Consider the following 27452-nt stretch of genomic DNA (forward strand, 5'->3'; position numbering starts at 1 on the left):
TGTTTTAAAATGTTTCCGCGCATACCAAGACTTCACACACTTTGTGATTTAGATCACTGCCGTTGTCTCTTGCTTCTTTAACCAACTCCAGAAATGTTAAGTCTAAATTTCTGTATTTTCCTTGCTACACACCGCCTAAGGAATTACAGTAGATGTTTGTTCCTTGCTCACAATAATTTGTCTCTCTGAATACGCCGATTACAAATCGTACATGGCTGGACTTTGTATGTACGATCGCAGCTCTCAGTCCGCTTTCAGCAGCATATTCTCTAACAGATTCACCTTGAAGTGTGCCATAAAACTTGTTCTTGCTCATTTTCACTCCTGCTTGTGCACATGATGCTTGCTATTTATACACAACACGCTGCCGCATGGGATGAGGGGCTCGCAACCTGGAAGGGCTTTGAGAAATATAGGGTGGGGAGAGAGCAGCCAAACACAAGGCCAGTGCACAGGTGGTGCAGAAACATGACTTTTACCGTCAACTGAAATGTACTTGCTGCCTGGTCACTTGAGAGATTGTTTTGCAATATTTTTCATTTTTCCTATTATTTATACCTGATAATAATAAAAAATTTGGGGGGTAATAGGCCAGTAAATATGGTATCTTGAAGATCTTTCTTTTTTAAAGGTTTGTTCACAGATAATATAGAACACCTTTTCTCGCACTAATATCACTGTGTATACCTCGTCTTCATAGCCACTTTTACAGTCTTCTTTTCCGCTCGCTTACAATTATGGGAGCACTGTCAATCACAACTACTGACGCCAGAGGCTGATAAGGTAATACGCTTGAGCTGAACCACCCCATTTATTTGACCATTAGTCACCTTGTGTTGAACCAGCTTGAAATATCAGTTGTAAAATATGAATAAACCCTCTGCGAGAACAAACAGCACCAATATTGAGTCTTTCGGGTGCACCTCCCTAAGCAGTCACTCCCAGTATTTCCCTACAGTCATGTTATGATCAATCCATGACTCGTCCAAAAGAAAAAAGTTCCTTTGTCCTATTCCTTGAAATGCTGTATTGTAACGAGATACTTTGTACGCCAGTCAACAATGTCACCAAGCTCTAATAACAGCATGTGTTTGTCTGAACTTCCTTCCACACGAAGACCCTGTCTTTCAAAACAATATGAAGACAACCTATATTCTCTTGTAAAGTAGGGATGAATTTGCAAATGGTGGAGATGACTTTCTTCAGTGTAGAATTCTTCAATCGTATCTCAAGTAACATGTTTGTAAAAATCATCCAGCATGAACTTGCTGCTCTTCTTTGGTCTATTGGAAAAAACATATTTATTGCTATTTGAATTGTTTGCATGAAACATTAATGTGTATCGATATGAAAGCACTATAGACCTACCTTTTCTTGCCTGTTGTCTGTGGAGATTTATTTGGATGAGAAGCACTGAAACCCTTCACCTATACTTACACCTATGTAAACATTTGCATCTTTAACCCCTTCCCAGCGTCAACCGCTTATAAGCGTCAAGGTAATTATTCGCAAGTTACATAAACCACTTTTAAGTGTCATCCAAGTTCGTGCGTTTATTACAGATTGCATTAACTGCTTATAAGTGTCAGAGGTTTACAGATACTTCTGGCCTTATTTTGCAACGAATTACATTTTATTTCCATGGAATATCGTATTCCATGTAGAAGTCATGTGAACTAAAATCCCCCAAGTATAAACAAACAAAGCAGCGATATTGAGTGAATGCTCTTGCATTGCGATGAAAGTGAAGATGAAAGTGACAATTATTCTTCCAAATCGAGTGAGGAATTCCATGATGACCGACACGAATGTGAAGAAATCGAAGGCGTTCAGACTGACTGGGTTACATTTGGAGGGCCACGCAACATATTCATTTTTACCAGCAATAGTGGGATTCATGCTAACTCTGGGGATAATCACGAACCATTGACAATATTTGAATATTTTCTTAGTGATGAAAAATTATCTGAAAAGAGATATATATAAGTACATATGTAATACATAGAAATTAATGCTCAGTTAAGGAGTGAAGAGACTGGTTAAGAGGAACCAATAATGATTTGCTCTCTTTCACAACATCCCAAAACGTTTGCAATTATCTTATTCTCACCACTATGAAACGTGCCGACTTGTTTTTTTGGGTCCTCAGACAGTCCAGGAGTAGCATCTGTATCAATACACTACAGTAAAAACATCTCAACATCTCGCAGGAATATCCTAATCACTCAAGTTACACATACGTCCACTACAGACTACACAAGCAACACATGACGAGTGACTTGGCGGGAGGACCAACAGCACTGGCCTTAAGCCATGCCATTCTGAGTAAGTCATTATGAGCCGCACCAGAGACGACGCTATGGAATGGAGAGCTTTTACCATTGTGTGTGCACTGTATTCTCATGCCCATAAACTTACTCAGTCGTTACATGCATCTCCATGAACCAATATCACAATGAGATTAAAGATCAATATACAATAAACTAACCTGCACTGATCATATTAGTGTCCATAGAAGGAAACTCCTTCTTAGCCAATGGGCTACAAGAATAAATACTTGCGCCCTGCTCACTGACTATGGTGTATTTTACATCCAATGGTTTAAACTTCATCCTCTGAATGAGAGACCCAAGGTATGCCTCTGTCTCTCGACACGCTGTTCCGTTTCCCAGAGCAATCAATTCACATCTAGAAAGAGAGAATAAACAATACCACAACGAGTAGCAGAACTGGTGTCATCACTCTGAGGTTAAGCTTACCATCACCGCACAGTGCTACTGCAGGCTACAGTAACTAATTATATCACATCCCACTGTAAGCTGTTCTTGTATTTAACCAAACATAATACTGTACATTAAAAAATTAAATACGGATCAAGAAGGAATAATCAACACAAAATATATAGACCTGCCGTGAAGTTGAAGTACACCATCATCATAATAATATTCTTGCCTGTAACTGAAGGGATCGTCTTGAATTGATCTTTGTTTCGGGTGAACACAATTTTCTGAATATGTATGCAAAGCTTACTATTTTCAAGATTAATAAATCAAGCAGAGAAATTGTTCCATCTAATTTATACTTTTTATTTTGCCTTTGGCAAATTTGATTTAAAAGTTGTTGGTACATGTTTTGTTTAGACTGACTAAAACATCAGCTACACTTTTTGGTTTACGTAGAAATTCATAAAAGTACTGAGACATACAATTCCATATGAATCTCAAAACAAGCCCTTTAGGGCTTAAGTAAATGGATAAATCACAAAAAAAATGGTGGGCTCGATAACTTACCTGCTTACCTGTCCAAAAAAATAAAAATGTACCGAACTAGCAGCCAAACAGAGCTCATGTCTCGTACTTGTGACGAGTGTGTTGATAGGACAGGTATACTACTGTATTATTATCATAAATGAGGAACTGTGTAAAATTTGAACCATTTAACTGACAAAACCACAGTCAATTATTAATCAAAATTAATGACAAAATTATTTACATAATGCACTCATGGTGCAGAAAATGCCAAGAATGGCTTACATTATAAATTTGAGTGACGACGTTCATGTTTCGACGGATGTGAGCTAGTGAACTGGTCCTCAGTGTACAACACCATTGGACATAAGACATGAATTATAGTACTAGGATTAGCAACGTTTCGCAGAAAATAAATTTAACACTGAAATTCCCTTGCATCCGGGACATATTTACAACATAACATGGAAATAAAACAAAGTTAAAACCCAACAAAAAAGGCAGAGAATTTACTTGTGGCCATGATTCCACTAAAATGGATGAGTGTTCAACGACCCCTTGGTAATCTTCACGGTTACCAGACAATCTAACATACATAAAATCAAGTAATACACAAGAGCATCACACATTATGTACACACAGATATTGACTGACGGAAAAAACCTCTGTCACAAAAATAAATATCTCAGCTGCAAAGGAAAAGAACAAAATTACTGCATGCGACTTTAAAGATGGGCGGTCACCCCCTGGGGTGAAGTAGCTGTGTCAACGACCCGCCAAGTGGGAGGGGAAGAGCTCCCAGATGAACAAAAAACATTGTAAACAAACTCCTGCTCTGACCTAGTCTCCACCACCTTCTGCCCTCGATACCAGACAAGGGTCTCACTTTCGTCTTACCATGACGAACATTTGTGCTTTTACGCACCTTCTTGCAACAAGCAATGAATCAATTCTCTTTCTAAATATCAGGCTCAGTTATTGGACCGCTTCTTGGGTCTAACTCATTTAATCAAAGTACTATCACGTACTATTTCTCACTAAAACACAGTGCTACTCACATATGGCGCAACATCATGCCCTCAAGACCCCGGTTCGAGTCTAATGTTTGGTGGTGTAAAACTCAGTCAGAAATTTTGATAACATTACTTACAATATGGTATCAGTCTCCTCAATAAACCTTAATCATAGTAAAAACATGCAGATAAATCATGCACATGCATCATGCAGATTTAACACTATTTTAACCTTTCTATCCTTCCCGATGTCTGAGAATGACAAGCTTTCCTTTTGATGATTCTTATTTACAGCCAAACTATGTTACCATGCATAAGGAATATTCCGACATAACACAAAAAGAAACAATCCTAATTGGCAAGTAACTCCCTTATCACCCGTAAAATACTATAACAAACTGTACAAGTTCCAAGATGATTAACTACATGCCTTAAAAGCTTTAATAACTTCAAAATTATCTTATTAAATGGCCTGATGGACTCATATGACATGATCTTACTTGCCAAAAGGCTTTACTAACTCGTATTTACATGACTAATCGCTAACTCTCTGCGTAACTGTCACTAATCCTACCACTGCTAACAACCTTGGTTCACTTAGCTCATTTTAGGCGACCCTCTGCTCTCTCCATCGAGACCCGGCTATGGCATTTAGCCAGACATGAGGAAGACGTCCACGGTTGATCCTCTTGTACTGATGTCTGCAGGTAGGTCCATCATAGGCATCTTCTATGCTCGGCTTAAAGTTTGCGTACACACTGTCTTGAAAGTCGTTGAGGGAATTACTGGAATTAAATACTCAGTTATTTAACCGCACAACACAATCGTCACTCCAACTCCGTTTCTTGTGCATAACCGATAGGTTACAAGCTTGGTGACGTTAAGGTCATAGTTTCTATCATTGTGAAACCACGCACGGAATAAGAGTTCGTAGCCTTATTTGTCGAGATAAATTGTTATTTTAACTCAACCACACATGTGCATCAGTCCAAAACAACCTGAATACTTTCAGTTTGTAGTTCAAATCCTACTACTGATCATCATCTTACTATGAGCCTACCCGTGCCACTTCTGTGAAGAAGTCAGATGGATAGTTTATGGTCGTTACAGATTCATGACTGCACTGTGATAAAATCCAAATCTAACCTCACGATAAAACTCTTATTCAAATCACTTCTCTGAATAAAGTTAGCACAAATGCTCAAACGTAATCATAATCTTTGTTCAAACAAAAGTTTATGGCGCGATAATCAAGACAGACAAAGATACACGCAACACGCACTGGCAGCGATCTTGCAGTTGAATGAGGTGCTTCCCTCAAAATCTCCTAACTCTTATAGGGTGCAGAAACCGAAGCCAAGCCAGGGGATCCACAGCGATACATACTTGACTCTGGTATGTGGCTACTCGACTGCTTCCCACGGTGTTGTTTTAATGTAGAATTATCGAATCTGTCATATATTAATGGCGTAGGACATACCATCATGTTCGCAAAATTCTGGGGATTATTTTCATCCTTTTATCTCCCCGAAAAACCCTCAGGGAGATGAGATACCACTCGATTCCCATGACGTGGTAAACCTGTCTCTTCCTGCGTTAAATGCTGTTAAGGTGGCATGGTACTTCCCAAAACAAAATTCTTCTCTCTCCTTCCCTCTCCAACACGTCTTCTATTTCACTCATACATGGTCACACCCTTCCTAGGGAACCACATCCAAGCCCCCGCGTTCCATTCAGCTTCGCGCCCATATGCTTGGCATCCTATTGCGCAATATTACAATTGCGTTAAATATCACATATCAAGTCATGAACAGTATGGTTCAATATTAAAAACTATTTTATGTTAGATCTTTAAAAATGTAGGAGGAGGCGAGGGGGTGGAGAGGGGTTAAGAACTTAGCTATGTCCCTTTTGGTTAAAATTTGTAACTAGTAAATATTTCTAAAAACATGTTATAATTGATGACTAGAAAATGGTGTCATAAGAAGACAGTTTACATTCTACGTTCCAAGTTATGGGAACACAAAGGTATAAGGCAATTAGCTGCAATAAATATATTATTAAAAAAGAACAAAGATATTTTCTAGTCATTAATTATAACATGTTTTTAGAAATATTACTAGCAATACGTTTTAACCAAAATAGACATAGCCAAGTTCTGAACCTATCTCACCCCCTCGCCACTTCCTAAGTTTTTAAAGAACTAACCTAAAAAAGTTTTTAATATGTTAGAGATTTTTTTAAGATTCACATGGAATTGTACGTCCCTGTACTTTATGAATTTCTACCTAAACCAAAAAGTGTAGCTGATGATGTTAATCAACCTAAATGAAACATGTACTACTTGTAAATTAAATTGCCAAAGGCAAAATAAAGGTGGAACAATTTCTCTGCTTGATTTATTGATTGATTTATCGATATAGACCATGAAGTGGATGGTTTGCAATATTTTCAAGATTTACGTGGCAATTATGGAAATCTGGTATCACCTATCTTCTCATCTTTCCTATCAGTCCTCTCTTGGGTCTCTTTCTCTTTAGACCGACGGCATCAGGTGTAAGAGTCCTAGAGATTCTTTTGTTTCCCTTTTTCATATGAACTTTTCTGTTTATTTCAGCCAGTACCCTCATCCTCACCTCATACGTAGGTGGTTTGAATAGTTCTCGGAATGTACTAGAATTAAGTATCTTACCTCGGTGGAACTGCTTTTATTTTTCAACATAGTCTCCCTGTAGACTAATGCATTTGGTCCAGCGATGTTTCAATGCCTTGATCCCATCTCAAAAATGAGATTCCTCCAGGCCTGCAAAATATCTCTCCAATTCGGCTGTCAGTTCCTCCCTTGTAGAAAATCTCTGTCCACCGAGGAAAATTTTCAGCTTGGGGAATAGATGAAAGTCTGATGGTGCCAAAACAGGTGAATAAGGTGGATGTGGCAACATTCGTACCCATTTCATGAAGTTTTGACATGGCAATAACACTTGTGTGCGGCGGAGCGCTGTCCTGATGAAAGATGACCTTTTTCCTTGCCAAACCAGGCCTTGTTTCGCGTATCTTTTCCTGTAGTTGGTCTAGGAGGTTTGCATAGTATTGCCCCGTAATTGTTTGGCCAGTAGGAAGATAATCTATCAGCAGAATGCCTTTTGCATCCCAGAAAACTGAGGCCATGACCTTTCCGGCCGAACACACTGCCTTTACTTTCTTTGGTGGTGGTGAATCAGCATGTTTCCACTGCTTTGACTGCTGTTTTGTCTCTGGGGTATAGTAGCGGACCCAAGTATCATCTGTAGTCACAAACCAGCGCAAAAAATCTTGTTGGTCACACTGAAAATGGGCCAGACTTTGTTCGGACATTTCCAATCTGGTGCGTTTATTGTCCAATGTCAAGAGCCGCGGCACCCATTCTTGCGGATAATTTTTTCATACCCAATTCTTAGGTTAAAATATAATATACCCGTTCAGAAGACATCCCTACAGCTTCAGCAATCTCCCGCACTTTCAGATGACGATCCTCCATGACCATTTTATGCACTTTTGCGATAAATTCTGTGGTCGTAACACTTTTTGGCCGTCCACTACGCGGATCATCATCCAAGCTCTCCTGACCAAATTTAAACTCGCTGGTCCACTTGGCAACAGTTGAAAATGAAGGAGCAGAGTCCCCCAGTGTGTTCTGAAAGTCGGCATGAATTTCATTTGCTTTCATACCTTTCTTTACAAAGTATTTAATCACTGCTCGAATCTCAGTTTTTTTTCCATTGTTACAAATCACTACGCGGGAACAACAACAAAGAGTCGTCACTACCACACTCCTGCAGCTAGAGCACCGACGCGCCACATGTTCACTCACAAAGGATGTGTGATTATTGCGCGGGAACCTTGTTGCTCTAGCACTGACATCTAGCGGTGATTCCGAGAACTTGTCAAACCGTCCTCGTACTTTGGTTAATGATATTAGGGACTAATAATCTTATTGCTCTGCCTCGTAAAATAACAACCATCACTGCCACTAACTGAAAATAAATTGCACGAAAAGTCTTACCCGTGATTAAGTAACATGTTGCGAAGTTTTTCAGCATTTGGATCAAATGCATTTGGGGGGCCTTGTTGCTGAGGGAGAAACATAATATCTGTCTGCAGGACATCCCCAGTAGGCGAAACCACAGCCAGTTTACAGCCATTACGAAACCCTGTCAAGAAACAACCTGGTGTCATTTTGATCACTTTAATATTACTTTTGCTAGTCCTGGATAGAAACAATGAACACAGTAAAAAACACAATGTAATTTTGAAGGAAGAATCAAAGTGAAGGCCTTGGTGAAATGCTCAGTAGTAAGGTTTCTATTTTCTAAGGGCATAAAACTGAAGACTATATACTATTCTAGACTTGAAAGCCATAGCCAAACAATAAGTTATAGGAAAAAATTATTTATCTTCCTGAATATTTCACTGAAGTACTAAACTTTTCATTTGGAATAGGCAAAATTAACAAATATGAAAAAAATAGCACAAAAATAATTTAAATCAAGGAAGTTTGGGAGGCAAAACACGGAAATAAACAAAATTAACATTGAAAAAGTAGATTGGAAGAACAAAGAATATGTAATACTATCCAGAGACAGTAAGAGCACAGAAAATAAAGTAATACTCTAAAGATATGACGTGGTAATGTTGGAGGTTCTTTGAACTAAATAAATTTCTTCTTAATTTGCTCCTGATAACGTGATAATTGTTCTAAATACAGGATTTTAAATAATCAATCTCACTGAAAAAGAGTAAGGGATGTGTAACCTAGATAAAATAATGCCAAGAAAGATGCACAGAAGGTCATCCGCCATAAGTTTGCTGGAGTCAAGTCCTTTAACCCTTCACTGGTGGTGATGTATTATGGCCGAGGACGAAGGGTGAAATTCAGAAAAAACTAATTTGATGTAAATACTGCTAACACTATCCTAAATTATGGCATTAGTAGCATCGCATTCTTGTATTAAAAAAACATATTTTTGTGGCATAATTTTCGAGCACATTGCTTACTTAGCATATCTACGAACTTTCAGACTCCCACGATCATTACAGCCCGTGTTGCATGACGCTGAATACCATAACTTTAATTGTGGACACCCGGTAGTTCCAGATCCACAACAGACCACACTAAAACCTCGTTAAGATGTTTCTGCGGAGGACAAGGAAAAATAATGTGTTAAGTGAGAAAATAAATTATTGAATGAAAATGAAAACTATCCAACAGGGATATGGAAACACTAGATACGATTTTTCTGACATGAGGGCATTTTACGCCATGTATCCACGGGTACAGTGAAAACTATCTCTACCATTTCTAAAGATGAGAGGAAAGTATTAAAAGGTGTGAAAAATATGAGAGAATAAATATGAAAAACTTTTCCACTGGGGATTATAAAACAACAACGGTATACTGAAAGGTGTGAAAAACACCAGGCAACAAATATGGAAACATTATCACAAGGGCCAATAAAAATATCAAAGTTTTATTGCTTACTCTTTCTAAAACAACTGTTAGTAAAAGCCTCTTATTTTGGACCAGTGGGTTATTAAACTTTATTTTCTGGTCACACTTTTACACAATGAATTGGGAGGTTACACTCGACCATGTGCAACTGTGAGGAATTATTTTGGCTGCCATTTTGAATCTGACAAAACTTCAACCAACTCAAGTGATCGAGTCGATACTCGAAGGTGCAAGTTTCAACATTCACGCCATCTATGAAGATGCAGATGCTACTCCACTTTCTGACGGATTTTACTTTTGTCTTCATTAGAAAGGAATTCCACAATTTTTTCCGTATCCATAACTCGGCTATCAGAAGACAAATACCCACCACGCCAGTCAACTATACACGATTATGTTCCTAATCCAGATATAGGCTATCACGCAACAAATATTTGCTGCACTTCACTGTACCACTTAACACAAAATAAATTTCTAACTTCTGAAAAGAATGCGAAATACAAGACAAATAGACTCACTGTGTTATTCAGCAATCTCGCTGCTAACCAGCAAGCAAAACTGAACATTCCTGAGGCTAATGGCTTGTTCCCTGAAGGTGCAAATTATCATGTGAAGTTAAGGAATTCAAAGGTTATTCCCATAACCACGCAACTGTGGCGATGACTCTTAGCCGAGTTGGAAACCACCTTAATTTCACAAGGGATGACAAATAATATTTTCAGGACTAGGAAAAAATGTAATCGTACTAAGCAGTAATAGCAAACATTTGTGACGCGATTTTTATAGAAATTTAATACGATGAGAATTGGGACTTTGAATTTATGACATGCTAATAGGGAAAAGGATAATGAGGATCACACTAACAGGGTTTCACTGTAAATCTTAACTAACTTTGAATTCAGGAAATCTGTTAGGAATGTGCAGGTTTTCCAGGGATTTTTTGATGATACGGACCACTATCTGATCTGTAGTGAACGAAGTATCTTTAGGCCTAGGACAGAGAAAGTGAAATCTGTCTGCAGACGAATAAAGGTAGAAAATCTCTAGGATGAGGAAACTAGACAAGGAAATTACACAGAAGTACATGGATATGGTTAGAGAAAAGTTCCAAACAATGGACAGCAAGCAGGTTAAGGATATACAAAGAGAATTTGTGGCATACAGGGATGAAAAACTACTGAATATACAAATAAAAACTATCCAAAAGGGATATGGAAACACTAGATACAATTTTTCTGACGTGAGGGCATTTTAACCCATGTATCCATGGGTACAGTAAAAACTATATCTACCATTTCTAAAGAGGAGAGGAAAGTATTAAAACGTGGGGACTATAAAACAACAATGGCATATTGAAAAGTGATTAAAATAGGAAATGAACCTCTTGAAGTAATGAAAGCTTTTAAATATTTGGGCAGCGTGATATCACAAGATGGAAATTTGGATGGAGAATTGATTTAGGAATACAGCAGTCTGCAAGTTCCTACCAGTGTGTGAGAGACATTGTATGGAACAAAGATGTGCCAATGAAGTGCAAGAAGGTTTTATACTCGTCCTAGTATAAACCTATACTGACCTATGCTTCAGCAGCCTGGACGTTGACAAAGCGGAACCAAAGTATGATACAAGATGCTGAAATGAAGTTCTTGAGGAGCATACAGGGAAAGACAAGACGAGATAGAACACGAAATGAGGAAATAAGGAGAAGCATGGAAGTGTGTATATTTCAAGATGAGATTGATATAGCAAAGCTAAAATGGTTTGGACACATGATGAGAATGCCAGGAGAGAGAATACCATTGATGGATACAGAGACTGGAAAGAGAGCTAGGGGACGGCCTAGAATGAGATGGAGGAGCTCTGTTGTGGACTGTATTGTAAATAATAAGGTGGAGGGCTTTGGTACACTACCCTACCCAGAGAGAATCTGGAAAAGAGAATGGATGAAGAAAAGGGATGCTGTAGTACAAACAACAAGGGAATGCCTAGAAATAGCTGCGTGTAAAGATGGGAAAAAGCGAATACTGTATATTGGTGGAATGATGAAGTGAGAGCAGCTTGTGAACGTAAAAAGAAGGCCTACCTGAAATTGCTCCAAACATCAGTCAGGAAATTGTATATAAATGAAATAAACAAAGCAAAACAAATAGTTTTTGAATCAAAAAAGTTGTGGGAAGATTTTGGTAATAACATGGAAAGGCTAGGTCAAGCAGCAGGAAAACCTTTCTGGACAGTAATAAACAATCTTAGGAAGGGAGGGGGAAAGGAAATAAATTGTGTTTTGGGTAAATCAGGTGAACTCATAATAGATCCCAGGAAATCACTGGACAGGTGAAAGGATTGTGTTTAAAATCTTCTCAACGTAAAAGGAAATCTTCCTGGTGACGTTGCAAACAACTGAGGTCATGGGGAGGAGGACAATGATGGTGAAATTACACTTGATGAAGTGGAAAGAATGGTAAATAAACTCCATTGCCATAAAACAGCAGGAATAGGTTAGATTAGACTCGAAATAGTGACCTATAGTGGGAAGGCAGGGATGAAATTAGCCTGGAGTGTTGATAAGGTACCTTCAGATTGGACAAATGCAGTAATTGCACATATCTAAAAGCAAGGGCACAGGAAGGATTGCAACAACAATTTCAAATATATAGGATGAATCAAGGTGCAGCAAAGCTACTGCAGTGAGCTCGCAGTTGTGATACCAGGTCAAGTATTCACCAGCATCTTGGAAGGGAGAGCGAGATCAGTGGTTGAGAGGAATTTGAATGAAAACCAGTGTGGTTTAAGACCACAGGGCTGTCAGGATCAGATTTTCAGTGTGCACCGGGTAAATGAAAGTGCTACGAGAGGAATAGACAGTTGTGTTTATATTTTGTAGATCTAGAGAAAGCATATGACAGGGTACTGAGTGAAAAGATGTTCACCACACTGGGGGACTAAAGGATAAGGATTGGTTATTAAAATCATTCAAAGGCATTTATGTTGGCAATTGGGTTGCAGTGAGAATTGATGGTAGAATGAGTTCTTGGTTCAAGGGACTTACAGGGCTCAGACAAGGCTGTACTCTTTCACTTTTGTTGTTCTTAGTTTTATGGATCATCTACTGAAAGGTATAAAGTGGTAGGGAGGGATTCAGGTAAGTGGAAATGTAGTAAGCCATCTAGCCCATGTTGACGACTTCGTCTTAATGGCAGATTGTGCCAAAAGTCCACAGTTTGGGAACTTGAAATTAGATGCAATGGTATGAAAATTAGCTTTTCCAAGATGAAACTGATGTTAGTAGGTAAGAAATCTAAGAGAACTCAATTTCAGATTGGATATGCAAAGCTAGAACAGGTAGATCATTTCAAGTATTTAGGATGTGTGTTCTCCCAGGATAATAATATAGTGAGAATGAATCAATGTGTACTAAAACTAATGCAGTGAGCTTGCAGTTACGATCAACAGTATTCTGTAAGAAGAAAGTTAGCTCCCGGACGAAACTATCTTTACATCGGTCTGTTTTCAGACCAACTTTGCTTTGTGGGAGTGACAGCTGGATGAACTTAAGGTATCTTATTCATAAGCTAGAAGTAACAGGCATGAAAGTAGCAAGGATGATTGCTTGTATAAACAGGTGAGAACAATGGCAAGAGGGTATTTGGAATGAGGAGATAAAGGATAAGTTAGGAAGGAACTTGACGGATGAAGATGTATGCATAAACCGACTTTGGTGGTGAGGTCATGTGAGGCGAATGGAGAAGGACAGGTTACCTAGAAGAATAATGGACTCTGTTATGGAGGGTCAGAGAAGTAGAGGGAGGCCAGGACAACGATGGTTAGACTCAGTTTCCAACGATTTAAAAATAAGAGGTATAGAACGAAACGAGACCACAGAACTAGTTACAAATACAGGATTGTGCCAGCAGTCAGTCAATACACAGAGGCTTGCAGACTGAATGCTGAAAGGCATAACAGACTATAATGAAGATTTATGTAGTTTGTGAAGTTGCTATTGTAAGTTTATTATTGTAATCACAGTTCAGTGACTAAATACAACAAGGGAGACAAAGAACAACAACAATCATCATCATCATCATCATCATCATCATCATCATCATCATCATCATCATCATCATTGTATAGCCTCAGCTACAGTGTGCAAGCATTTTAATTTGACGCCATATGGCCGCTTTCTTGTCAATTTTGATGCTCCTTTTTATGCCATGCCTACTACATGGCAGAGTAAACCGAATCTCTCTTGGGCATCTAAGACTGAGTTTTAATTAATTTTGTTGGGTGAACTCAAATGTGTCACCAGAGATCTTTTACATACTGATATGATACAATATGGAGTCCTGAAAGGACTTTTTTCCTGCCCTTCAAAAATCTGACTACCTCAGCCGGGTTTGAGTCCGCTATCTTGGGATATGGAGGCCGACACTCTACCATGAATCCACAGAGGGAGCTAACTGGTACATGACATATTAAGAGTAGAACATTCAACATCCAAATGAGAAATTACACATTTTCTATTAGTTAGGAGAGAGATCTTACTTTTTAGAATCTACGATGGAATGCAATGCGTATGGTTTTTAGTGCCCGGAGTGTCCGAGGATATGTTTGGCTGAACTGACTCCCGTAGACGACCTGCGTGTCGTGATGAGGATGAAATGATGATGAAGACGACACAAACACCCAGCCCCCTTGGCAGCAAAATTAACCAATTATGGTTAGAATTCCCGACCCTGCCAGGAATCGAAGCCGGGACCCCTGTGACCAAAGGCCAGCACGCTAACCCTTAAGCCATGGAGCCGTACTAGAATCTACGATGAATTCCCACCAACATATAGACCTTCAAAAATCACGGGCACCTTAATACATACATTCTCTTACACTCACCAGGATCAATGCCCAATATTGGTTTTCCCCTCATAGGTGGAGACAACAATAGTTTCTTGAGGTTCTGAGCAAAAACTTCAACAGCAGCATGAGCAGCATCCTGGGTTAGTTGACTCCGTACTTGGCGTATTAATAATGGCTGTACTGAAACAGGATATTCAATCCAGAAATTGACCCTTGTGACATTGTCTTTTATCTCAATGCTTGTTTTAATTCAAGCCATACCTTACATTTTCTACTTCACACACTATCTGTTCCTTGCAAGCAAGTCCACAAAGAGCGATCTAGGCAATAACAAATAAAGGCTTGAAAATAAAGCCCAGCTAAAATGACAATACTGTATTTATCCACGTAATAAATGGATTTATTTTTCCAATTTTTATAACAAAAGTCTACGGTGCGTCCTTCACGATAGGAAAAATCTGCACCATCTCGAACGTAAAACAATTAAGAGCAAACCAGCAGCTACTACAAATGGTATACTACTACAAACAAGTCTGTGATCGATTGATCTACAATTAACATCAGCTCTTGAACTTACGTAACTAAACACAGATGGCGTACAGCATACCATGACTTAAAACTGGAAAAGTACACCAGTATACCAGTATATACTATACTCTTTTTGCATGAAAAATCTTAAGTCAACGGGGATCGGTTTGTATAATACAGTTGATTAAGTAGATGGATGTATAAAGGATTAGACCAGTTCATGAATACACTGTGACAGGTTCTTAACACAAGAGTTTAGCTCCTGAGGGCGCACTAGTTTCGTGCTTTGCCACAAAGCTCTGTAAGAAAATAATCAGAGCACTTTGGAAAACTTTGCTGAGGGAGCTTTAGTTTCAAACTGTGGCACGTAATGTTGGGAGTGTGCCAGTGCAGTGGATCCTGTGAACAGGGACGTTGTCTATGAGATAAGTAAAGGCCTCTGCATGCACGGTCTTTTCAAGTACTAAATGGACAGAGGAGTAGTAGTTCACATAGTGCCACTAGATGTCAGGCTATCCCTCCATTCCTCAACACAATTCCAAGTGGCATTAAGAGAACAACTTGCACACAAAAGCAAATTTTTTTTCATCATCTTTATATCAACATCATCATTACCACCATTTCACTGGATTCTTCGAAGATACAGGCGACTCGGAATGCTTGCGTTGCTGTACAAATGAAGCCTCGGTTCTCTCCAAAGTCTCGGATTCCCCATAAAAGCATATTAGAAAGATAAAAAGTTGTGTTTTGAGTAGAAATGTGATATTTCTATGACGTTTAATAAAGAAGAATAAATGGATCACACATTAATTCAAGAAGAGCTCATACGAGTCAGATCAGTGCGACTGGAAAGTTTGCGTGTTAGTAGAAATGAAAATTCTCCATAGTGTATATATTTACAATTGGCTTTACGTCGCACCGACAAAGATAGGTCTTATGGCAATGATGGGATAGAAAAGGGCTAGGAATGGGAAGGAACTGACTGTGGCCTTTATTAAGATACAGCCCCAGCATTTGCCTGGTGTAAAATGGGAAACCATGGAAAACCATCTTCAGGGCTGCCGACAGTAGGGTTCTAATTCCTGAATGCAAACTCACAGATACACGCCCCTAACCACATTGCTCCCTCGAATAATTACTTCTTCTTCTTCTTCTTCTTCTTCTCCTCCTCCTCGATTGTTATTGGACTCTGTATATATAGCCTCCAGCCAGCCACTGAACCTCTTTGATGTTTACAATTCTTATATTAAGAGCCATACTGAATATCTCGTTATGCTATTTAAAGTACATATCTATGAAAGTCGATTCTTGTTTATGGGATATTTAGTAAAACAGTAGAATAAAAATACAGGGGGATACAGGGTACTACTATCTTCTCACCAGTGTGATTTATCACGCCATTTAACTACCAACCAGACAAGACCGAATCACATATAAAGTAGGTTGTCAGTTATATTAATAAATAAAGTAGGTTGTCAGTTATATTAATAAATTTATGCTGTTAGTTTGCTTTCTTGAAGGAAATGAATCACTGACTGTCAGTTGAACTGTAGGATTATATAACAGGTAAGATATTGTACCAGGAAGGCCTAGGCCCTGGCACATATCAACTAAAAAAACTTTATTTCAGCATACAATTTCCGCCCGACATGCGAACAGCTGAGAGAAGGAACATTCCAGTACGTACCAGACTCCACGAGCGAGCCAGGCGAGGTCAAGTGACGTCACCTACCGCTTGAAACTTGCCTCCCCTAGAGACATTTCTCGAAAGAATTTTTCTTTTGTGAACTTTTTAACGCTTTAACCGATTTGAACAGGACCAACGCTAAATTGTAGCAGACATCGTAAAAATAAAATCCTGTAAATTTCAAACCAATCTGTCCAGTAGTTTTTGAGTTATAACAATATAAAGTTTAAGAAGATTGAGCACTCTCGGACACATGATTCAGAACGCCACCCTCCCGGCGCAGATATATATGCCACTATGTCAAGGCTGACAAGCAGTGCAGTGCAGTATGTGTGTGTGTGTGAGAGAGAGGGGAGACTGACCCTCGTACAGTCTGTCAGTGCAGTCTCGGAGATAGTACTTTCCGTCGCGTTTCGCGGAGACGAAATTATGGGATAATCAATCGCCGTCGCACTTGTAAAAGACGTTGCACCGTATTTAGTCTATCGTGCCGCGACTACAATATAATTCACAGACATTTCGAAATATAACACGTGTGAAATCACTGAAATACGAAGTCAAATATTTTATATTCACAGACTAGAACATGACGTGTGGACTTAGTTAATTTCACATAATATTGAACTACTACAATAAACAGAAATTGTCGTGTACAATAACTCTAACTATTCTAGGACTCATTTCTTCTAATACAGTACACCCTTGAACTGTGTCTCTTTATTTACGTAGTGTTCGTGCCATACTAGGACACGACTTACTCCAGTGATAAACTTGGTGAATATTAAGAACTTTTTCTAAGGTAATATAATATTATCACTACCAGAAAATCAGTGTTATCTGCTAGGATAGTGATTCAAAGACTGTGATCAGAGACTGTGATGAGAATTATTACACGTTGCTTTTTCAAGTGTTTGAACTGTGTATTTATGGACGTTCTCAGTGACGATTTTAAATAGTGTTTTATGCAGCAAGGACTGTAATTATTCATTTAACGTCATAAAATTAAAATACGAACTGAACTGTGTTTGACAGTGAATGATAGCATCTGTAATTACTACTCGCGCCAACTGAACTTTCCATGTGCTAAAATCACCTCCACGAGCAGCAGAAATCTTGGTGAAATTCTACAAGATCCAGCTACCTCAAACACCATCTCATCTATGGTACCCATCGAGGGACGTCAACATGGTTTCTTCGTGGAACATCGAGTTCGAGTCTCCGTCCGCACTCCGCGGAATGTTCCAGACTCCCATTCTCCACATCAACACTTGTAAGCCAAATTTTCTTTACTAAGTGAGTAATCACAAACTGACTGACTTTTTCTTATCAATCTTGAACAGTGATTTTCTCAGTGCTGCGTGTGAACAATATTTCGTAGTTTTTCATCATTTCTCAAAAGTTCATCTTTAATGATGAATTTATTTTTCAAAATTTAATATTCATATTACATAGAAGAACTCTAGAGTTTTCAAGTGTTCTATATTTCAAGGCTAACAAATTAAGAAACTTTCAACAGAAATTTAAATTCTTATTACAATTTTCAATTATAAGTGTGTGTTCATTTCATGAATTAATACTTAGAAAGACTTTAGGTGAAGAACTGACACTTTGTGTTTTCACAAAAGTTAGAAAGACTGTAGGATCAGTGATATTTATTTTTCTCGAACTGAATTCAAGAAGATTTACATTTAAAATTTTGATTTCAATGAAAGATCTGAGTCCTATATTAATATTGCAGGGTGATAAATCATTCAACATTATTAATAAATTATTTGGAAAAAGTATAACCATCTATTATTTGCCCTGCGAATCTATCCTGCTCTGTATCGGCTCCAAAATCAAATTCCACTACCTGAGATCCTTCTCATGCCCTAAACCCACGAACTTTTCCTGGTACAATATATTCAAGGGCAGTGGAAAACCCTATTTCATTCATTTCTGAATAAATTTGTTCTGTTGCTGATTGAATTTCTCACATTGAAAAAAAAAAAATGCCGGTTACACCAACCTCTTTATCACATTCACAGATATTCAATTCGATCACCTTTATTATAAATAAATGTTCAGGAGTACAGGCATGATTGAGTCTTAATCTTATTATCATGGTTATTATGTGTCATCTTGTGCTTGGAGAATTACATTTACCTTCCTACTGTGCTACACAGCAACAAACTCAAAGTTTTCCTAAGTGTACAGATTATTTTTCTTACAGCACTATGCAGCGAAACACAGAACCATTGCTCCCTCAGGAGCTAGACTCTTGTCTTAAAACAGATGATGATAAATCACCTTAACATTTATGAATAAATACTTACGATTTAACTTACAGAGGAAAGTCAAAAGGATTATGGAAATGATTCCTACATTATGTCAATCTGAAAAATGAAGCATGTATTTGTTAATATGTCCAGCATCTTTTACATTTCTTCATTCAGCTTTACCAATGGAATACCGGGTTCCAAGAAGTACTTCACAATGTAACAAAGAAATTTCTCTTTGTCTAAGTTTAGCTTTCCTTTCTTATCTAATTAAAGAGAAACCTCCTGCTTCTGAGTAGACTTACTTTCTCTGAAGAAAAAAAAAATCTGTATATTGTTTCTAGTTCTTGAACTTTGTAAATAAGTGATAAATTTTGTTAACAGGGAAAAACATTTCACATTGTTTTCCATGCAATTTTGAGCTTCTTTAATCTTTTGAAGACCATTCATACTCCATTCCCCAAACATATGTGTCAGTGAAGATAACAAGGCAATAACAACAGAGGTTCAGCTTAATGAAAGAAAAGGTAGATATCACTCCATAAAAGGTCCTTTAAAATCATTATCATTGACAAAGTACTGCACATCAAGAAACATGTCAACCTTAATATATTGTAATACTATGTGCATTATTGTTTTAATAATAACAAACATAAGGTTCAAATATACAGGGCCGATTGCAGAAACAATGACTAGTTTTAAGCATTAGACAATGTCTACCTAAACGACGTCTCAGTCGAGCACAATCTTCCATTGCACGAACAATGTTCAGCCAATGTTTAGGTGGACGTCATTTAAGGTTTAAATATTGGTTCAAAAATGGAAATAGAAGTATCTTCTGTGCAAATCTTTGCTTGACACAACCAATGGTGCATGCGCCAAACGTTAGTCAGCTGTCGTCTTCCTACACATTACTCAAATATGGCTAAGCACGAGTATGACTTGTCCACAGATAAGAATGTCACTTTCAGCGGAAATAAATCTCATAATATTATCAACACTACAGTGACACGCCACTGTACGAGGAAGTTTAGCTTTGATTATAGTTTTGTTACGGTGAGTGTAATCTAAATAGCTTGAGCGAAGGGAAGATGAAACTACATTACTGTGTAACCGAATGAGTCGTACGGGCCATATAGATGTAGCTTGCATTCTGGAGATCATACATTTGAAATGCACGATCGGCAGCCCTGAAGATAGTTTCTCCATGTATACATCAGGCAAATACTGGGGCTGTTACTATGACCACAACTCTTCCTTCCAGTCCTTGCCTTTTCCTATATCATAGTTGCCAAAAACTTACCTGAATTAGAGAGATGATTACCCAGGAAAAAACACAAATGCAACCGTCTTTTTAGTGTCACTATTACGCGTGCTTATTTGGCAGTAAATATAATAACTGAATCCCTCCCGGCTGATGTATGTGACAGCCCTCTGACGATCGGGACATGTTATTCTGATATGGGCGTAGTCAAAATGACCTATAATTCCAGGTAAATTATCCCAAATATAATCAAATATATCGGTTGCCAAGAATTTTTAGCCAAGTTGACAGTTACCGGACTGGTACATAATCTCAATTGTGATTCACTCGTAAAGTTTGAGGTTAAACGGTGTTCTCGGCAGTGTTTAAACATGGCCGGTTGAACACTGGTTTTAGACAGTGTCTGAGTGATAAATAACATCTTTGCAATGTGGCAGCCATACTTAGATAATGTTTAACCATAAACATCGTCTAAATCCAGTTTCTGCAATCAGCCCGCAGTGGTTTACAAGAGATTGTTCTATATACGACCATCAGAAAGTACTTTTTCTTAACTCACACAAACGTTCATAAGCATCTTTGAGGCTCTCTGCAAGCATGTGTGTACGTACGGGATATTGCCTTCCCCGGAAGAACCATCGATTTTGGCAAAATCCTCGTAAATGGATAAACACCCATTCAGGAATAGTCACCTTTACTGAAAGCACCTTCAATGACTCACCACGATTGATGGCCAACACCTAGAAACAAATACAACACATATAGTATTTTGTTAAGAAGGAGTCAATTCAGCTAATGTAACTTTAAAGCTTTTCAGTCTGTGATACATCAAATATACAAAGAATGACATGTTTCGTTCTTGAAGAACATCAACACACTTCTCCTTAATTGATGAAAATTATTTAAAAATGCAGCAACAATTATGCTTAAATACAGTTAATACCTTTTAATACTTTAAAGTTAATAACTTATCTTAATGAAGTGCTTCAGTATTTAGTCTCCCTCCTTGCTACTCCAACAAAAAGTGCAAGGTGGTGTAATCTATTACATGCAATATCTTTTAAACCAACATTGTACTAGTCTTTAACATGTTAATTTTCTTTTTCTCAAGTCTCTTCAAGGTTTTTTATAAATTAGTTTTTATTTATATGTAAATCAGTGCCTGATTTTCCCTGTATGTAAGGCGAAACATGTACCATTTTAATTAGCATGTCTATGTAATTCAACAAAGACAAGTTTTATTGTATTGATTAGGTGGTCAAATTAATAAATTAACTTGTTATTAATTCAGTCAAAATCATCAATACGGATCAATAATGATATTTATCACATGTAATATCAATGCCAACCAGGCAATGATAAAACCTAACAAGTATTTGAACCTGAGAATTAAAATAGGCAAGATTTCTAGAGATATTAAGTTTCTTAAAGATTGCTTGAAATTAGAGTTGGTACCTAAGTTTCTCAAATCTTTAAAAAAAAAAAAAGTCTTCTCCATTCAAAATCTAATGTCCCTCAAAAGAAAGTAAACAGCATATGGTTAAAAAATGAAATCAAGCTATTATACAAGAAGAAATCTCTACTATATTTACAATTACAATATATAGGACACATTTGACCATCTCTCAAAAATTATCTCCACTTGAATGGAGTTCATTTTTAAGGTAAACTGACCTTAAACTATAATACATATTAGATAAGAAACAGAAAACCCTAAACCATAAATTAATTTGTTTACAAGAAAACAAACGTAAAACATCTGACTGAAATACAACCAACAAAGTGCCCCCTTCCCATTTGACTAACATTTCCACTACAATTAACCTATCTGATACAACCTTCTCTAATCAAGAGATGAATCTATTAGACAAAGGCATTAAACATAATTGGCCTAATCACAAAAAAGCAGAGGACATAATCACTACCATCGCTGAAACTGAAACTAATATCGCTAAACAAATTCTGATTGACAAACAAAATCACGTACTCGAAACAGACTTTCAACGTATTAGGTCATGTTACATACATGTAGTACGTGTTGAAGAGATGTTAAGTACAGAACAAAAATGGCCAGCCAGACACCAGTGAGATCCGAACCCACAACCTCGCGATTTCGCGTCGGTTGTTCTGTACTTAACATCTCTTCAACACGTACTACATGTACGTAACACTACCTAATACGTTGAAAGTCTGTTTCGATTACAATGCGGTCGTGAAAATTCAATATTCATTGACATGCCCCACAACAGGCGACTTAAACGCACTCTACAGTGTGCTAGCAGCAGTGCCAGACCTCTGGCTCAGATCCTTTCAAACAGAACAAAGATGGTTAGGCCACCATAGCTCAATTGGTAGAGCAACCAACGCAAAATCGGGAGGTTGTGGGTTCGGATCCCACTGGTGTCTGGCTGGCCATTTTTGTTCTGTACTTAACATCTCTTCAACACGTACTACATGTATGTAACATGACCTAATACGTTGAAAGTCTGTTTCGATTACAATGCGGTCGTGAAAATTCAATATTCATCAAAATCACATACGTTATGAAGTAAAAAATAAACTTCCAACATTGATTAATGAGTAACATCTAACAACAATTACAATGTCTCGAAACAAATTCTAAACCTGAAATCCAAAATTCACAATAGCAACGTAGTAATAACAAAAGCAAATAAGGGCAACACCATAGTAATAATGAACAAACAGGATTACATAGATAAAACAGAAACCTTTTTTTCAAACAAAACCAATAGCCTAGTATAAGAGTAATAAAGATCCAACAAACAAAATACAGCGCAATTTAAGGAACCTTCTTAAAAATTCTACTTTCATTTTAAATGATCAAGATTATCTATTAATTAACTATAATGAACCCAAAATTACCTATAGTAAGCTCATTACCCAAAACTCATAAAAAAAAAAAAAAGAGCTCCCCATTCGACCTATAATTAATAGTATGAATAGTCCTTCCTATAAAACTTCTCAATTCCTACACAAATTCCTAAAAGAACATTTCAAATTCCACAACTCCAACCCCATAAAAAACTCAATCGAACTTTGCAATTCCCTAAATAAATTCAGTCTGCAACCAAACCATGTTTTATGTTTTTTCGACATCACCAACATGTATACAAATATCCCTATCAATAATACTATTAACATCATAAAACATAGCACATTAAGTAAAATCAAAATTGATGAATGGTTAAAATTACTTAGTTTTGTTTTAAACAACAATTACTTCACCTTCAATAAGAAAATTTACAAACAGGAAGGTTTGGCGATGGGAGACCCTTTATCTGGAATATTAGCTGATATATACTTAGATAATCTCGAACACAGTAAGATAATTAATAACATCAACCGACTCTGTCTTTGGCATCGCTACGTCGATGATACCATAGCAATCATGAATAAACAAATCAACAACAGTGATAACATTTTATCATTCCTTAACAATTTGGATAACAACATTAAATTCACTATAGAAGATGAGATCAATAGCTCTTTAAATTTCCTAGACATCAAAATCACACGAGTATTAAACAAGTTCGACTTCCAAATATACAGAAAACCCACCTTTTCTCCAACAACCATAAAAAATGATTCCCTACATCCCAACTCACATAAAAAAGCCACTTATCACAGTCTAATATATAAGGATAATATGGTGGACACGTTACAAGAACGGTTAGAATGTGCTCTCAGAACACTGGCAAATATTGCGGAAACAGGAGGTTACCTGAAAAGAGAATCAAAAGAAGACATCCAGAAAGCGTTGAGTGTCATCAGAAACTGTTTTAAAGAAGTAAAAAGGTCTCTAGATGATAAGATCGGAATTGGTGATATAGCACAAAATGAGGTTAGGGAAAGGAAAACAGATCATGCGCTCCAAGGAAGAGACAGCTGCCTCATGGTACAAGTGGCGCCATCTGCTGGCACAAGGGATAATGAGACGAGAAGCAGCGTGCGCACAGTGACATCTGTTGACCAACCGATCGAAGCACGTGAAAAAGGCAACAGCAACCATCAACCAGCGCTGCCTGTTGACACCATACAGGAGGAGGTGGGAAGCAGACTGCGCCTAGTGACATCTACTAGCCGACCAGCCGAAGCACATGAAGACAGCGACAACAACCAGCGATTACTGACATCTGTTGGCCAAGCAGCTGGAATAAAACAAAAAGAATATACATACAAAGAAGAAGACGACCGGCACATTGGACTGGTAACACTGTCTATTGACTCAAAACACGAAGATGCGGACAGAAACCAGAGCAGGACGACACCTACAGACCGACCAGCTGAAATATGCGTAGATATTGGCAGTAACCAGCGACCAAATACATCTGCAGGCCAACTGGACAAAACAAAACAGACCAAAGACCCCACTGACAGACGGAGCCTAGAGGCACATGATGGCCGAACACCTAAGACAGACACAAACACAAAAATAGAAAAACAAATCACGGAAAAAGTAAACCACTAGATACAAATTATGATAGAAAACCTCTCAAACAAAATCAGAAAGCTGATTAAAGATGAAATTAAATGCAATGCAGCAGGATATAGAACCCCCCCCGCCAACGGTCCACGAAAATAGAGTTAGAAGTTGCCACGCAACTCGAAGAGAGCAGCATTGGGAGAGACGAGAACAACGAAGGCTTTGCCATAAAACAAGGGAGAAGGCGCAGAGAACGACAGTCTCTAGAAGGAAATGCAGAGACAAATAGAACCGGCAACAACCCCATAACCGGAAACCCCAAGGAAGCAGAAGACCTACAAAATATTAAGACAGACGAACACCAAAGGCAAACAAATCAAAGAGACCGACAACCCAGAAACTTGCAAGTCGCGAGCAGAACACCCACCCTTCCTCTCTAAAATAGAAAGAGGAGAAAAGACAAGCAGACTAAAGCCTGCAGTGAAACTATACTGGCTTTTTCTGGGTCGCCTAGATGAGAGGACCACACCCGAAGACATCACGGAACACCTAAAAGAGAAAGGCATCAAGGAAGTAAAAGAATGCATGGAATTAAATACCAGAGGAAGAAACAAATGCTTCAAACTTCCAGTCGACGAACGCATCAAACACGAAGTTGAGAGGGAGGAATTATGGCCTAAAGGAGTAATCTTCCGACCGTATCAATTTCGCAATTGCCTACAATCAAAGAAGAAGAATGACGTCAAAATCCCATTATGGAATGTGGAAGGACTAAAATCTCTTCTGAATATTTTACCAGACGACATAATATCCAGTAATGACATTCTAATTTTCTGCAAAATCCTTTTACAAGAACCTTGGAACATATATGGTTTCCACGCCGCACATGCCCTGGCCAAAGCTGGGCCAAAAGGAAGACCATCAGGTGGAGTCTCGTGCTACTACAATCCAGCACTAGGACAAGCAATTCCCATAGAGACAAGAGAAAACACCATAATAGTACAATTAAAAAATCTTCAAGTCGTAGGAATCTATATAAGACCCCAGTGCTCAGCAGATGAAGTGATAGAAATCGTAATGACTGCACTGAAAGAAACTGACCCAGAGATTCCAACCCTGCTGGCAGGAGATCTAAACTGCCGAATAGACAGACCGAATAACAAATCAGAGGCACTATTTGAACAGGAAGAGGAAGGCTTCATCCTCAGCAACGAAGCACAGGATAAAACATACATCTCTCACAACGGCTCGAGCACTATAGACCTTGTATTCTACCGCGGAAACGACCTAAAGCTCAAAACTATAACTACCACCACAGAGTCAGCAGGCACAGCTATAAGTAAACATCTCCCAGTAAGAGCAGAATTCCAGATAATATCGATGGAGAGAACCACACAAAATGAGCAGCGATGGACGCCAAGAAAAATAGTTCCCGATCTGCTAGTTCAGAACATAAACATGGAAGAAATACTGAACACAATAGAAAGGAGCAACATTGATCTTGCACTGAGGAACCTAACTGAATCTCTGATGCAGTTTGCATCCCAAAAACCAACAAAGAGGAAAAGCAAATCCTGGTTCGACAGTGAATGCTACACAACACGGAACCTGGTCCTGGAAAAACTGAATGACTTGAAAAAGATAGATACAAACGACGACACTCTAAGTCTCAACTATGTACACGCGAGAACGAGATATACCTCGCTCCTGAAGGCTAAGAAACAACAGTATACCCAGGCCAAAGAAGAAGAATTAATACGAGAAGCAGAAGCAAAACCCTACAAAGTCCTAGAGCCCGGAACCAAGGTGACCCCAAGTATCTCAATGACAATATGGGAAAACCACTTCGCAAATATACTTCAGAAGAAGAAAATGCAGTACCATGCCAAAGGAAGTACCCCGCTAACGGAAGAAGAAAGAATAACAGAAGACGAAGTTTAGCAAGCAATTGAAAAGAGCAAACCTCGAAAGGCAGCTGGCCCAGACAATATCTCGAACGAGCTGATGAAAGGATCAATGATATATACCATTAAGATATGGACAGCCCTATACAACAAGTGCCTAGAAATCATGAACACCCTGGCAGTATAGAGAGAATAGACGGTCAAGGTGATCTACAAAAGGAAAGGACCACAGAACACCCCAGAATCCTACAGAGGGATAGCCCTGGAATGTGGACCATTCAAGATAATGAACAACATCTTACTTAAAAAGATCCATGACAACATTATGGCAGTTATACCTCGGGAACATTGCAGCTTTACTCCCGGAAGATCAACTATACAAGCGGTGGGACATGTACTCCAATCCATAAGCGAAGCCCTGGCTAAACCCAAAGGCCATGTAGATGCAGCATTCGTTGATTACAAACAAGCTTTTGACGGGGTAAACAGGGATAGAATACTGGAAATACTAAAGCCTGTGTTAGATGAAGAAAGTCAGATCTTTAAGTTCATAGCAAGCATCCTCCGAGAAAATAAAATCAGAAGCCACGAAGGCCTAATCCAATCCAAAGGAATCCAGCAAACAAATGGAGTACTCCAGGGAGATCCTATAAGCCCCATTATGATTAACGTACTTACCCCGCATGATGTGATACAAAGGATACAAACAAAAGAAGTGAGGATGTGGTTGTACGCTGATGACATGATCCTGCTCTCAGAAAGAAGAGAGC

General features: G+C 38.3%; 1 protein-coding gene across 5 annotated transcripts in view; it reads right to left on the reverse strand.

The window, feature by feature from the left end:
- LOC136871580 (S1 RNA-binding domain-containing protein 1) overlaps window positions 1-27452 on the reverse strand; it is a 168722-nt gene that overhangs the window by 30300 nt on the left and 110970 nt on the right. For all 5 annotated transcript variants that reach the window (XM_068227151.1, XM_068227148.1, XM_068227149.1 and 2 more), the window contains 4 exons: window positions 20894-21074; window positions 14634-14777; window positions 8304-8451; window positions 2489-2688 (listed from right to left, as the gene is read on the reverse strand). In XM_068227151.1, coding sequence (XP_068083252.1) covers window positions 2489-2688; window positions 8304-8451; window positions 14634-14777; window positions 20894-21074 — 673 coding nt within the window. The remainder of the gene's footprint in view (window positions 1-2488; window positions 2689-8303; window positions 8452-14633; window positions 14778-20893; window positions 21075-27452) is intronic.

This window comes from Anabrus simplex, chromosome 4 (assembly GCF_040414725.1).
Source record: "Anabrus simplex isolate iqAnaSimp1 chromosome 4, ASM4041472v1, whole genome shotgun sequence".
NCBI lineage: Eukaryota > Metazoa > Arthropoda > Insecta > Orthoptera > Tettigoniidae > Anabrus > Anabrus simplex.